We start from the raw sequence: 15490 nt of genomic DNA on the forward strand, positions 1-15490 counted from the left end.
CCCCCTTACAGCAGGACAGATGCTCCCCTAACCATTTTGGTGTCTCATATAAAGGGAAGAATTATACCTGATTGAGTTACTTCTTGGATGGGAGACCACAAATGGATACCAGGTGCTGTAGGTTAGATTGCAAGGGAAGGAACTGGCCAAGCCATCTGTGACCATTCTTTAGCTAAGAAACTCCTATGAAATCCATAGGATTGTAATAGGTCAACAGGTGATTCGAAGGCACCCAAACACACAGAGACAATCTTAGCTTTTTTCACAGCTGTTTCAATGTTGGGTTGTTGTGAGCTTTCCAGGTTGTATGGCCATGTTCTAGAAGCATTCTCTCCTGACCTTTCAGCCACATCTATGGCAGGCATCCTCAGTGGTTGAGGGCTCTGTTGGAAACTACATAAGTGGGGTTTATATATCTGTGGAATAATGCCCAGGGTGGGAAAAAACTCTTGTCTGCTAGAGGCAGGTGTAAATGTTGCCATTGGTCACCTTGATTAGCATTTAATGACCTTGTAGCTTCAAAGTCTGGTTGGTTGCTGCCTGAGGGAATCCTTTGTTGGGAGGTGTTAGCTGGCCCTGATTGCTTCCTGTCTGGAATTCCTCTTTTTTTTAGTATTGCTCTTTATTTACTGTCCTGATTTTAGAGTTTTTTTAATACTGGTGGACAGATTTTGTTCTTTGGTTTCTTCCTCTGTTGAAATTTGCCCACATGCTTGTGGATTTCAATGCCTTCTCTGTGTAGTCTGACATTGTAGTTGTTGGAGTAGTCCAGCATTTATGTGTTCTCAAATAATATATACTGTGTCCAGGTTGGTTCATCAGGTGCCCTGCTATGGCTGACTTCTCTGGTTGAAGTAGTCTGCAGTGCCTTTCATGTTCCTTGATTTGTGTTTGGGCAATGCTGCATTTAGTGGTCCCTATGTAGACTTGTCCACAGCTGCATGGTATATGTTAGACTCTTGCAGAGGTGAGGGGATCTCTCATGTCCTTTGCTGAATGTAGCATTTGTTGGATTTTCTTAGTGGGTCTTTAGATAGTTTGTAGGTTGTGTTTCTTCATCAGCTTCCCTATGTGGTCAGCGGTTCCCTTGATGTATGGTAAGAACACTTTTCCTCTGGGTGGATCTTTGTCTTGAGTCTCGTGGCTTGTTCTTGGTCTTGCAGCTCTTTTGATGTCTGTGGTGGAGTCTCCATTGGCCTGTAGAGCCTAGTTTAGGTGGTTCAGTTCGCCTTGGAGGAGGTGGGCTTTGCAGATTCTTTTTGCACAGTCTGCCAGGGCTTTAATTTTTAATTTTATTTCAATTTTGCCACCATATATGCTTGTAAAAGAAGCCATGTCTAATCCTAGCTTCCCAACAAGAGTACCGACATCATGCGTGCCTATATGCAAGCATACTTTTGTTGCTTTTACATTTTGCAGTTTGTGGCATATGCTTAAAAACAGTGTTAGTAAAAAGAAGATAAAGGTTTATGAAACCATCCAGTGTTTTGCAAATGAGCCTTCACAAATAAATTATTGGGCTGCCCAAATTAAAAAGTATCCACTCTCCCTCTGGGAAAAAATGTTGATGCACATTCAGCTGCTAATCCTCATTAGAGTAGACTCACTGAATCAAGGTGATTGACAGAAGTATTGATTTGCCATTCAGCAATTTAATTTAAAGGATTTCTTCTAGCTAGGACAAACAATTGGATTCAGGCAATTAAACCCCTTACCTTCTACCAACATTTTCAGTGTAGAAGATTCTGGACACATCTACGCTCAAGAATTAATGCAGTTTGAAACAGCTTAAACTGCCACGATTCAGTGCTATGGAGTCTTGGGAGTTGTAGTTTACCAAGTCAGGAGCCTACCCCAAAGTACGAATGTAGGATTCCACAGCACTGAGCTACAGCTGGTGATAAACTGTATTAATTCTACAGTGTAGATCAGCCATGGCCAAACTTGGGACCTCCAGGTGTTTTGGACTTCAACTCCCACCATTCCTAACAGCCTCAGGCCCTTTCCTTTGCCTCCTCAGCCGCTTCAGCGGCTGAGGGGGGAAAGGAAGGGGCCTGAGGCTGTTAGGAATGGTGGGAGTTGAAGTCCAAAACACCTGGAGGGCCCAAGTTTGGCCATACCTGTTATAGATGTACTCTCACAAGTCTTAGCTTCTAACTTCTCCAACATCGAACTACTTCATCCCATTCCCTTACCCTCCAGGCAAAACCTGTGACACATGTGGTCAAACAACATTAGAACGTAGTCTTGAGTTATTAATTAGGGGGAAAACACAAAAACTAGGGGAGGCTGCAACAATTTGCTTGTGTCTGAATTTACTAGGAAGGGCAAAACTCTCCCCTGTTGAATTAATGCAAGTGCAAACTATTGTTTACACTAATTGAAGTAAACTGAAAAGCAGAAAGGAGTAAAGCAAAACCAAGGACATTTTGGAAGTAGCTAACACGTGGGTTGTCCCCCACATTGGGACAGTAGGAGGGCACACATTCCTCTCCAAGTTAATCCTTTAGCCCGCAATCTACTATTATCACATAAACTACAAACTTCACAGACTTCTTATCTCTGACTCAAGGATGCTGGTAGCCCTGGAAAATAAGGAATTCGCTATCCTTGTTTACTTTCGCATACAAAAAGGGGGAGAGAGGGGGGAAAGGAACAGAGAGAAATCTTTAATTTTAGGATCAGAATAAAATGGAGGAGAATAATTAACAAGATGTGCCAGGATGATTTTAAACTAAAGAACACTTGAGGATATATCAAGGCAGCCTTTTAGGATCTTATAATCTACCACATTGCTGTTTCATTCTTTTCTGCTTCCTTTTCAGTGCTGCAAAATTATGTTTGCATGTGCATGTGTGGACGCACTCTTCCTAAATATGTACACCAGGCATGGGCAAAGTTTCAGAAGCATTCTCTCCTGATGTTTCACCCACATCTATGGCAGGTTGTGAGGTCTTTTGGAAATTAGGCAAGTGGGGTTTATATATCTGTGAATGTGCAGGGTGGGAGAAAGAACTCTTGTCCTGTCATGAAAATGAACAAAATCTGGCTACCAGTATTTTAAAAAACTCTAAAAGTAGGACAGTAAATAAAGAACAAAACTTAGAAAATGGGGGGAATTCCAGACAGGGAACAACAGGGTCAGCTAACACCTTCTACAGTGGTTCTCAACCTGGGGTCCACAGATTTTTTGGCCTTCAATTCCCAGAAATCCTAACAGCTGGCAAACTGGCTGGGATTTCTGGGAGTTGTAGGCCAAAAACATCTGGGGACCCCAGCTTAAGAACTACTTTCCTCTAGGCAGGAAGCAGCCAGACTTTAAAGTTGCAAGGCTAATCAAGGTGGCCAAGAAGACAAGAGTTCTTTCTCCCACCCCGGACATACCATAGATACGTAAACCCCACTTGCCTAGTTTCCCATAGACCTCACAACCTCTTGAGGCGGCCTGCCATAGATGTGGGCAAAACATCAGGAGAGAATACTTCTGGGACATGGCCATACAGCCCAGAAAACTTCACAGCACATTTTAAATTATTTCCTCTAGTTGGGATGCCCATTCCAGATGTACAGTACACTGAAAATGAAAGAGATAGCCCCCTCCAGATGGTTTTGGTCTGTTAACATCCTTTTCATCACTGGCTATGCTGGGAAGGGCCAATGAAAGCAGCAGTCCAACAACATTTGGAGCACCCCCGCTATCTGAACCACAGTATGTCTGATCTTGTTTTTCACAAATAATTCTATTGCACTTACTGTTTAGTATAATATGCTTTTGCAAATGATGCTTTCCAGGTTGAAAAACATTCCTGGTCAGATTGCCCCAAGTTAATTAAATTTTAGGATGATGTTGGCATTTAACAAGCTTGTGTAAATAATACACTACCTTAATGGCACCAGATCTTGTCTGATCTTGGACACTAAACAGAGTCAGCCCTGGTTAATACTTAGACAAGAGACCACCAACCAATACTAAGTGCTGTAGGGTGTATGTCATAGAGTGGAACTGGCAAAAAACCACCTCTGAGTATTCCTTGCCTAAGAAAACCCTGTGAAAGTCATGGGGTTACCATGTCAGCAGGCAACTTGAAGACAGACACAAAATTCACCAGTTAGACCAGCATTTCTGAACCTGATGGTTGGGACCCCGGGGGGGGGGGGTTACAAGGGGGTGTCAGAGGAGTCACCAAAGATCATCAGAAAACACAGTATTTTATGTTGGTTTTGGGGGTTCTGTGTGGGAAGCTTGGCCCAATTCTCTCATTGGTGGGGTTCAGAATGTAATTTGATTGTAGGTGAACTATAAATCCCAGCAACTACAACTCCCAAATGTCAAGCTCTATTTTCCCCAAACTCCACCAGTGTTCACATTTGGACATATTGCATATTCTTGCCAAGTTTGGTCCAGATCCATCATTGTTTGAGTCCACAGTGCTCTCTGGATGTAGGTGAACTACAACTCTAAAACTCAAGGTCACTGCCCACCAAACTCTTCCAGTATTTTGTGTTGGTCATGAGAGTTCTGTGTTCCAAGTTTGGTTCAATTCCATTGCTGGTGGAGTTCAGAATGCTCTTTGATTGTAGGTGAACTATAAATCCTAGCAACTACAACTCCCAAATGACAAAAATAATCTCCCCTGAACACCACCAGTATTCAAATTTGGGTGTATTGGGTATTTGTGCCAAATTAGGTCCAATGAATGAAAAATCCTGCATATCGGACATTTACATTATGATTAATAACAGTAGCGATATTACAATTATGAAGTAGCAATGAAAATGATGTTATGGTTGGGGGTCAACACAACATGAGGAACTGTATTAAGGGGTCGCGGCATTGGGAAAGTTGAGAACCACTGAGGTAGACCAAGCATGGGCAAACTTGGGCCCTCAGCGTATTTTGGACTTCAGCTCCCACAATTCCTAACAGCTGAGGGGGAAAAAGAAAGGGCCTGAGGTTGTCAGAAATTGTGGGAGTTGAAGTCCAAAACACTCCGAGGATCCAAGTTTGCCCATTCCAAGTTTCCCATTCCAACCAACAAGAGATGGTTTAAACAGTGGGAAGAATTTTACTTGATATGTGAGAGATCTGGAGGACAAATGTGAATCTCAAGGATTTTTATCCTACAACCTTATGAAATTAATGGGATCACCATAAGTTAACATACACATATACTATGCTGATAGAGCCAAGTTGGTAATGAAAACACAAGAGACAAAAATTTGAGCTAGATTAAACCAGAGATAATTCGATAAATTCAGTAAAAACACAGAAAATACATGCACAAAATAAAGTTTTGAAAATGTTTACTGAATGACTTACTCAAAGTTAGTGAGGAATCCCATAGAATTAAAAGGCCATGCATGTTTCCTCAGGAAGTCTGCTGGGTTGGATTGCAGCACAATCCTAAACACACTCACTCAGCAGTGGGTGGGCTGGAAACTGATCCAGGAACTTACAAATGGGAAAGGTGGAAATTTACATGTATTTCTAGCCCACCCACCTGCTCCTCCCCATGGCTGTCACCTTCCAATCACCTCCCAAACACTACAGTAGTTCCAGTTTACTGTCTCAATGCTGGATTTCGAGTTTGCTCCTGTCCTGAACAATACTCCACTACTTTTAGAAGTGTGTGTGTGTGTTAAATCATCCTTTCTCAAGGACAAGCCATCCAGGCACTGAAGGCAGACAGCCATTAATCCTTTCAGAGTGGGATTAGTCTATGAGTGCATCTAGACCAGGCATGGGCAAACTTGGGCCCTCCAGGTGTTTTGGACCCCAACTCCCACAATTCCTAACAGCCTCAGGCCCTTTCCTTTTTCCCCTCAGCCGCTTAAGCGCTTAAGCGGCTGAGGGGGGAAAGAAAGGGGCCTGAGGCTGTTAGGAATTGTGGGAGTTGGAGTCCAAAGCACCTGGAGGGCCCAAGTTTGCCCATGCCTGGTCTACACTGGAAAATGACTGTAGCTTGACACCACTTGAACTGCCACCAGCTCAATGCTATGGAATCCTGGGAGTTGTTGTTTGACACAGGATTTAGGTAAAGAGTGCTGGCGCCTTTCCAAACTACAACTCCCAGGATCTCATAGCATTTGCTCATGGCAGCTCAAGTGGCGTCGAACCACATTCATTCTACAGTCTATATGCACCTATGGTGCCGAAATAGGAGTCTGGAGTCTCCCTTAGTGCCCAATTTATAGGGATCTCTCTCTTCCAGCTTCCTCCCCAAATCCTTCAGTACATGACCAGTGTGGCAAAATTCCTTTTTCTGGACTATTTTTCTCAGTCAGCATGGATTTTCCCCAGAATCCATATCAGTTACAGAATTCTGGGAATTGAAATCCGGAAAGGAATTTTCCCACAATCTCCATCCATAATAGACAATAGTTACTTGATTTGCTTAAGCATTGATTACTTAAGCATTGATGGGTTGCTGTGAGTTTTCCAGACTGTATGGTCATGTTCCAGAAGCATTTTCTCTTGATGTTTCTCCCACATCTATGGCTGGTATCCTCAGAGGTTGTGAGGTCTGTTGGCAACTAGGCAAGCATGGTTTATATATCTGTGGAATGTCCAGGGTGGGAGAAAGAACTCTTGTCTTCTCATGAAAATGAACAAAATCTGGCTAAAGGTAAAAGTAAAGGTTTCCCCTGAAATTAAGTCTAGTCACGTCCAACTCTGGGATGTGGTGCTCATCTCCATTTCTAAGCCGAAGAGCTGACGTCATAGACACTCCAAGGTCATGTGGCCAGCATGACTGCATGGAGCATGGTTACCTTCCCACCGGTGCAGTACCTATTGATCTACTCACATTTGCATGTTTTCAAACTGCTAGGTTGGCAAAAGCTGGGCCTAGTAGCGGGAGCTCACCCCATTCCCCAGATTTGAACTGCCAACCTTTTGGTCAGCAAGTTCAGCAGCTCAGTGGTTTAACCCACTCCGCCACCAGTGGGCCCTCAATCTGGCTGCTAGTATTACAAAATTTCTAAAAGTAGAACAGTAGACAGTAGAATTCCAAACAGAAAACAATCAGGGCCAGCTAATACCTCCTAACAAAGGATTCCCCCATGCAGGAAGCAGCCTGGCTTTGAAGCTGCAAGGCTATTCAAGGCTAATCAAGGTGGCCAATTGCAACATTCACACTTGCCTCCAACAGAGAGTTCTTTCTCCCACCCTGAACATTCCCCTCCACAGATGGATAAACCCCACTTACCTAGTTTCCCCATAGACCTCCTCACAACCTCTGAGGATGCCTGTTATAGATGTGGACGAAACATCAGGAGAGAATGCTTCCGGAACATGGCCATACAGCCCGGAAAACTCACAGAAATCCAGTGATTCCGGCCATGAGAGCCTTCGACAATACATTTAAATGATTCCCTCTAGTTGGAATGAATCACTGGGTTGGGCCTCCTATATTCAATGGACCTTCACTTTTGAATCCATGTACATATCACAGCAGCCTTAGCGTACCTTTTAACGAAGTGCAAATTCTTATTAAAATAACACAAAAGATTGTTTTGTTTGGGGGTGGGGAAGGTACTGTAAAAAAAAATCCTCTTAAGACTACGAAAATAAAGCTTTTCTGGGCTTCAGTCCACTTCATCCAACACAGGAGCCGAAGAATGCTTGTGCTGGAAATGTCTTTTCCTTTATCTCAAAATGCTACTGGATTCCTTTACATCTTTTATTATGATTTTCACTTTAAACCTCCTGTTAGGAACACAGTTTCTTTCAAGAGACTTGCTTTTTTATCTAAAGCCTTTTCGTTTCTCCTTTATGCCACGTGTTGCCAGTGGGGGAAGAAAACCCAAAATTTAGCCAGCAACTTCTTTGTTTTTCTTCCTTTTCAATTTGAGCACAGGCTGTTCCAAGAAGTCTGTCTGAATCCTCGTAAACGCCCTAAAATATCTAGATTGAGTTTAATCAACTGAAGAAGCAGAAAAATGAAAGCAAAAGGGAATACAGTACATCTGGTGTGCGTGTGCCTTTAAGTTGCTTGTCAGTTTATGGTGGCTCCATGATTTTAGTGAGGTTTAGTGAAGACAAGGAATACTCAGAGGTGGTTTTGCCATTTCCCACCTTTGAAATATAGCCTACAGAATCAGATACTGGTAGGTGGTCTGCTGTCCAAGTACTAATCTGGGATGAATCTGCTTATCTTCCAAGATCTGGTGCCTTCAGGATATTTACAGAGGGAAGATTAAAAGAGACTCAGCAAGAGAGAAACATATCTCCCTAAAAGGCAGCTTTTCTCAACCTGGGGCTCCGGATCCCTGGGGGCCTGCAAGGGGGTCTCAGAGGGGTCGCCAAAGACCACCAGAAAACACAGTATTTTCTGTTGGTCATGGGGATTCTGTATGGCAGTGGTTCTCAACCTGTAGGTCCCCAGATGTTTTGGCTTTCAACTCCCAGAAATCTTAAGAGCTGGTAAATTGGGTGGGATTTCTGGGAGTTGTAGGCCAAAACACCTGGGGTCCCACAGGTTGAGAACGACTGCTGTATGGGAAGTTTGGTGGGGTTCAGAATGCTCTTTGATTGTAGATGAATTATAAATCCCAGCAACCATAACTCCCAAATGTCAAGGTCTATTTTCCCAAACTCCACCAGTGTTCACATTTGGGCATATTGAGTATTAGTGCCAAGTTTGGTCCAGATCTATCATTGTTTGAGTTCACTGTACTCTCTGGATGTAGGTGAACTACAACTCCAAAACTCAGAGTCAATGCCCACCAAACCCTTCCAATATTATCTGTTGGTCATGGGAGTTCTGTGTGCCAATTCCAACAATTCCATCGTTGGTGGAGTTCCGAATGTTCTTTAATTGTAGGTTAAATATAAATCCCAGCAACTACAACTCCCAAATGACAAAATCTATACCCCCCCCCCCAACCCTCAAATTTGGGCGTATCGGGTATTTGTGCCAAATTTGTTCCAGTGAATGAAAATACATCCTGCATATCAGATATTTACATGACAATTCATAACAGTAGCAAAATTATAGTTATGAAGTAGCAACAAAAATAATTTTATGGTTGGGGGTCACCACAACATGAGGAACTGTATGCAATAAGGGGTTGCGGCATTAGGAAGCTTGAGAAACACTGCCCTATAAGGTCTCTCTCTGTTTCTTCAATGCACTGTTGACATTTAAAGATCATTAAGAGATTCCTGACATTAAGATTTCCATTACGACTGCATCTACAATATTGAATGAATGCAGTTTGACCTCGCTTTAACACCTTCTCACACTTCTGACTAAAAACCACGGATGTGGGAGTGAGGATCTCCTTCCTTTTCTGCAAAACCCCGCCCCAACTTCTGCTTTGAAAACCCTCTGGGGTTGAGGTCACAGTTTGGGCCAAAACCAAGGGAGGGGCACTTTGTAGATTACATTAAGGGTCTTTCCCTAATTCCCTCACATAATCTTTGCCCTGACGAAAAAGGGTGGAAATGAAGGGTGTATCTACACCAGAGGTTCTCAACCTGGGGTTCCCAGATATTTTTGGCCTACAACTCCCAGAAATCCCAGCCAGTTTATCAGCTGTTAGGATTTCTGGGAGTTGAAGGCCAAAAACTTCTGGGGACCCCAGGCTGAGAACCACTGATCTACAATGTAGAATGAATGCAATTTGATCCCACTTGAACTGCCATGACTCAGTGCTATAGAAGCCTTGGAGTCATAGTTTGGTGACGCACCAGTATATTTGGCAAAGTAAGCTAAATAAAACTACAATGCCCCAATCAAACCATGGCAGTTAAAAGTGGTATCAAACTGCATTCATTCTACAGTGTAGATTAGGCATGGGCAAACTTCGGCCCTCCAGGTGTTTTGGACTTTAAATCCAAATACCAGCTGTTAGAAATTGTGGGTGTTGAAGTCCAAAACAGCTGGAGGGCCAAAGTTTGCCCATGCGTGGTGTAGATGCATCCAATGAGGCTGGATCTACACCTGGTTATCCAGTTTGGATTATATGGCAGTGTAGAGTCATCTAATCCAGTTCAAAGCAGATGTGGATTATCTGCTCTGATAACCAGGATAACATTGCAGTGTAGATCCAGCCCGAGAGTCAGTTCCCTTGAGAAAGAAAAAAAAACCCTAGAATGGAACAGAAATGCCTTTGATGCATTATCATAGCTCTAAATCACCAACAAATAATAACCAAGAATGGCCAAGGCTGCATCCGCCCTGTAGAATTAATACAGTTTGGAACCACTTGAACTGCCATGGCTCAGGTTCCTTCTGCACAACTGTATAAAATCAACATTATCTGGGTTGTTGTTAGTTTTCCAGGCTGTATGGCCATGTTTCCAGAAGCATTCCCTCCTGATGTTTCGCCTGCATCTATGGCAGGCATCCTCAGAGGTTGTGAGGTTTGTTGGAAACTAGGAAAATGGAGTTTATATATCTGCTTAGAACTGGATTATATGGCAATGTAGACTCAAGGTCCTTCCACACAGCCCTGTATCTCAGAATATCAAGGCAGAAAATCCCACAATATCTGTTTTGAACTGGTTTATCTGAGGCCACACTCAGATAATGTGGGATTTTCTGCCTTGATATTCTGAGATATAGGGTTGTGTGTAAGGGCCCCAAGATAACCCAGTTCAAAGCAGATAATGTGGGTTGTCGGAATCACTGGGTTGTTGTAGGTTTTTTTGGGCTATATGGCCATGGTCTAGAGCAGGGGTCAGGAACCTTCGGCCCTCCAGGTGTGGTGGACTTCAACTCCCACAATTCCTTGAGGCTCGGTAAGCCTTTGGGGCGAATGCCGAGCCTCAAGGAATTGTGGGAGTTGAAGTCCACCACACCTGGAGGGCCGAAGGTTCCCCATGCCTGGTCTAGAGGCATTCTCTCCTGACGTTTCGCCTGCATCTATGGCAAGCATCTTCTGGAGAGAATGCCTCTAGACCATGGCCATATAGCCCGAAAAGACCTACAACAACCCAGATAATGTGGGATTTCTGCCTTGATATTCTGGGATATAGGGCTGTGTGGAAAGGCCCTCAGATAATCCAGTTCAAAGCAGATAATGTTGATTATCCACTTTGATAATTTGAGTCCCATGGCAATATAGAAGGGGCCTCAGTGCTATGGAACCCTAAGATCCTCAGTTTGGTAAGGCCACAGGGCTCTTTGGCAAAGACCTTGTAAAACTACAACTCCCAGGATCACAAAGTACTGAGCCACGCCAGTGAAAGTAATACCAACCTGCATTGCTTCTATAGTACTCTTTAGCTAAAGGCCTTGTAAAACTACATGTTTCTTGGATCCCTTCCCTTCCACGCAGCTCTATATCTCAGAATATCAAGGTAGAAAATCCCACAATATCTGCTTTGAACTGGGTTATCTGAGTCGACACAGATTATGGGGTTTTCTGCCTTGATATTCTGAGATATAGGGCTATGTGGGAGGGCCCTTAACGAGGTGTCAAACTGCGTTACTTCTACAGTGCAGATGCTCCCTAAGAAGGCATAAAAATGCCAACGCTTCAGGTCTAGAGAGACCAAAAGTCTGCGAAGACGCGTGATCGTGGCGAGGGAGGGCTGGATGGAGAAGCACTTCCTATTTCGTAGAAGATGTGGGATTTTAAGGGAGAAGGAGGGGGGGGGGGTCCAAACGATGAAGGATTTGGCAAGCAGAAGGAAGGGCGCGTTTGTGGCGTCTCCGAGCCCCCCTCCCCAATTCCCTCCTCCGACATCCTGATGCGTCAAAGGGATGCGCTTCGTTTTTCTCTCCCATTCTTGGAAACCCTTCCCCCCCCCCCCCCCCACCCTGCCTGACCCAGTGGCTCTGTTCTAAAGGATCGGATCTTCCTCCCTCCACAATAAACCCCTTGGGGATCCGTTCCATCCCACAGACTCCCCCCAGATCCCTCCAACCCCCCTGTTTGCCAACCCCAGGAGTCCTAGCACCCCAATTTCCGCCTCGAAAAGGGTACCTGGATGCTTCCTGGGGTCTCTTTTCGGGATCGGCTCTTCTTGCGCCTCAACTTTCCTCTTCTGACTTCACCCCCTCGCCCTCTTGCCACCACCACCTCCTCCTCCTTCCTTCCTTCCTTTTTGACAAACCAACCCAGCTCAGTTCATCCCCATCGCATCACCACGTTCACCCAGCCCTGCCCTTGGCATCTGGCCCCGTGGGTGGGACCAGGGAGCGCGTGGCTGGCTTGGTGCCCCAAAGAAGGGGGTGAAATGGGGAGCGAGAGAGGGAGGGAAGGAGGAGGGCCGGATCCCTTCTGGCACAGGATGGGGGAGCCCTTCCTCCCTCTCTCCCCCCCCCCCTCCACATGTGTGTCAGTAGACCGTGTCTCATGGGTCTCCTTTGCTGTTCTTCTCTGCCACTTTCTCCCCTTCTCCTTGGTCGGTCCCCTTCTGCGCCCTGGCAGCTCTCTTCTCATCCTTTCCTTTATCTCATACAGACAAGGAAGGGCTGAACTACAGTCATGCAGTCTGGCACCACTTTTGCACTCATGGCTCAGTCTCAAGGCAATAGAATCATCAGATTTGGAATTTGTCATGAACAGACATGGGCAAACTTTGTCCTTACTCCAGGTGTTTTGGACTTCAACTTCCACCATTCCTAACAGCCTCAGGCCCCTTCCTTTTCCCCTTCAGCTGCTTAGCGGCTGAAGGGGAAAAAGAAGGGGCCTGAGGCTGTAAGGAATAGTGGGAGTTGAAGTCCAAAACACCTGGAGCAAGGACGAAGTTTGCCCATGCCTGCTCTAGCCTTTCCCTGAAACTGTAACCAAAATAGCATGTGCACCCCTCCCTATTTCTCCACTCATGCCCTACATGGGCCTACAACAATCCTTTGACAAGAGATGGGAATGTGTGGCTCCATACTAATGGACTGCATCTCCCAACCATCCTGACAATCATCACCAATGATGAAACACACCGGGAGTTTCAGTTCAACATGGGAATTCAAGTATTCTGCTTTCAAGTATCCATTGGCCATACCACACCAAAAGAATGGGCTTTGGAATGTATTTTGCACTTCGTTAACAAGCCAGAGGTAGATTCAAATAGATTAGAACAGTGGTTCTCAACCTTCCTAATGCTGCAACCCCTTAATACAGTTCCTCAGGTTGTGGTGACCTCCCAACCATAAAATATCTATCTATCTATCTATCTATCTATCTATCTATCTATCTATCTATCTCAGTTATTCTCAATCTTCCTAATGCCATGACCCCTTAATTCAGTTCCTCATGTTCTGGTGACCCCCTAACCATAAAATATCTATCCATCCATCTGTCTTTGTGGTTCTCAACCTTCCTAATGCCACGACCCCTTGATACAGTTCCTCATGTTGTCGTGCCCCCCCCCCCCAACCATAAAATATCTATCCATCCAACTATCTCAGTGATTCTCAACCTTCCTAATGCCATGACCCCTTAATACAGTTCCTCAGGTTGTGGTGATTCCCCAAACCATAAAATATCTATCCATCCATCTGTCTCAGTGATTCTCAACCTTCCTAATGCCATGACCCCTTAATACAGTTCCTCAGGTTGTGGTGACCCCCGCTCCCAACCATAAAATATTTATCTATCACTTTCAGTTGGTCATGGGGGTTCTGTGTGGGAAGTTTGGTTCAATTCCATCATTGGTGGAGTCCAGAATGCTCTTTGATTGTAGGTGAACTATAAATCCCAGCAACTACAACTCCCAAATGTCAAGGTCGATTTCCCCCAAACTCCACCAGTGTTCACATTTGTACATATTGAGTATTTCTGCCAAGTTTGGTCCAGGTCCATCATTGTTTGAGTCCACAGTGCTCTCTGGATGTAGGTGAACTACAACTCCAAAACTCAAGGTCAATGCCTACCAATCCCTTCCAATATTTTCTGTTGGTCATGGGAGTTCTGTGTGCCAAGTTTGGTTCAATTCCATCATTGGTGGAGTCCAGAATGCTCTTTGATTGTAGGTGAACTATAAATCCCAGCACCTACAACTCCCAAATGACAAAATCAATCCCCATCCAACCCCACCAGTATTCAAATTTGGGCGTATTGGGTATTTGTGCCAAATTTGGTCCAGTGAATGAAAATACATCTTGCATATCAGATATTACAAATCAGATATTGCAAATGCAACTGTCTGGTCTGCCCCTGACACAATAAATAAATATCAGATATTTACATGACGATTCATAACAATAGCAAAATTACAGATGTGAAGTATCAACAAAAATAATTTTATGGTTGGGGGTCACCACAACATGAGGAACTGTATTAAGGGATCATGGCATTAGGAAGGTTGGGAACCACTGCTCTATGTTAAGACCCTGACATATTGGGGGTGGGGGTGGGAGAAGGTGCATCCACACTGAATAATTAATGCACTTTGGTACCACTTGAGCTGCTATGGCTCAAAGCTATGGAATCCTGGAGGTTGTAGTTTGCTTCATTAAAAAAGGTCTATATGGGGCACTGAAATATTTAAGTGCTTAGGGCCTTTAAAGATCTTAATCCAGCCCTGGCTGTTAACTGTTTTGAGTCCTAATATGAGAAAGTGAGATATTATTTATTATGATGATGATAATAGTAATAGCTAGAGAAGGTGCTGCAGGGAGTTAGTGGTGAAGTCTGCTTTTGTTTGCTCTGTTACATATCCCTGAATTTAGATTCAAGCCTCTATTTTTAGTATCTACCTTCTCGACGCCACAGTGTACACATCTGATGTGACACTTTAAGGCTGGACAAGCAAACTCTATCCCACCCCTGTACACTGGCCCTCTGGTTTTTCTCAGCTCACCACACCCCATTCCAGATGACACCATCGTCTCTGGTGGTTTCCCAACTTTAGTAGAATTTTTCGTTTCCCTCCCGCTGACCCCTCTTTCAGAAGCCTAAAATGCCTCCCCTTTGGTTTCTGTGACTGAAACTCAGAGCTACACGCTCAATTATGCTGGTATTTTTGGTCTCAACCTTTTGCCTCACCCAATACTGGAATGTGCTCCCCTGAAACCTCTTCTGGAATTAAAATTGACCCTCAGCCTGAAAGACATTTATCATAAAGGCTATCAGTAGTGACACAATGGCACACATTTTCCCAGATGGCATACAGCTTCTTCAGGTATGCAATAGCATTATCTTCATCTGGCAGATGCTGACATGTAAATACATGCACACATACATACATCAGAGTATAGGGGGATATGTAAACATAGGGTCGAAAAGCAGGAAGGGCATATACAATAAGTACTTCTTATAAAGGCAGTTATAGGTTGTACAAGCAGTAATTTACTTTGCTAATTTACTGCAACTTAAAAAATACAATTCAGAATTTTTTAAAACTGAAAAAACAAGATGAATTCAAAAACGAAGCAGTATTGTATAATATGTGCTGCTAAAACTATGCAGCTAGCTAGCTACTACTATCTGCTATAGAACCAAAACAAAAACAAACACACTGACAATACACTAACCTACATTAACATAAGATACACAAGCTATATTTGCCAACAAACACAGACAATTCTATGAA

General features: G+C 44.0%; 1 protein-coding gene across 2 annotated transcripts in view; it reads right to left on the reverse strand.

Moving 5' to 3' along the window:
* Positions 1-12204, reverse strand: part of EMP3 (epithelial membrane protein 3 (MAM blood group)) — a 30585-nt gene extending 18381 nt beyond the window's left edge. The window contains exon 1 of one of the 2 annotated variants that reach the window (XM_060780411.2): positions 11938-12204. Coding sequence is in view for 1 of the 2 variants with exons in the window: in XM_060780409.2 (XP_060636392.2) it covers positions 5321-5363 (43 nt within the window). In the remaining variant the exon portion in view is untranslated. Of the gene's footprint in view, positions 1-5320; positions 5434-11937 lie in introns of those variants that run through there. The other variant, XM_060780409.2, reaches the window with a different exon arrangement.
* Between the last annotated feature and the right edge of the window lie 3286 nt (positions 12205-15490).

This window comes from Anolis sagrei, chromosome 6 (genome assembly GCF_037176765.1).
Source record: "Anolis sagrei isolate rAnoSag1 chromosome 6, rAnoSag1.mat, whole genome shotgun sequence".
Lineage (NCBI taxonomy): Eukaryota > Metazoa > Chordata > Lepidosauria > Squamata > Dactyloidae > Anolis > Anolis sagrei.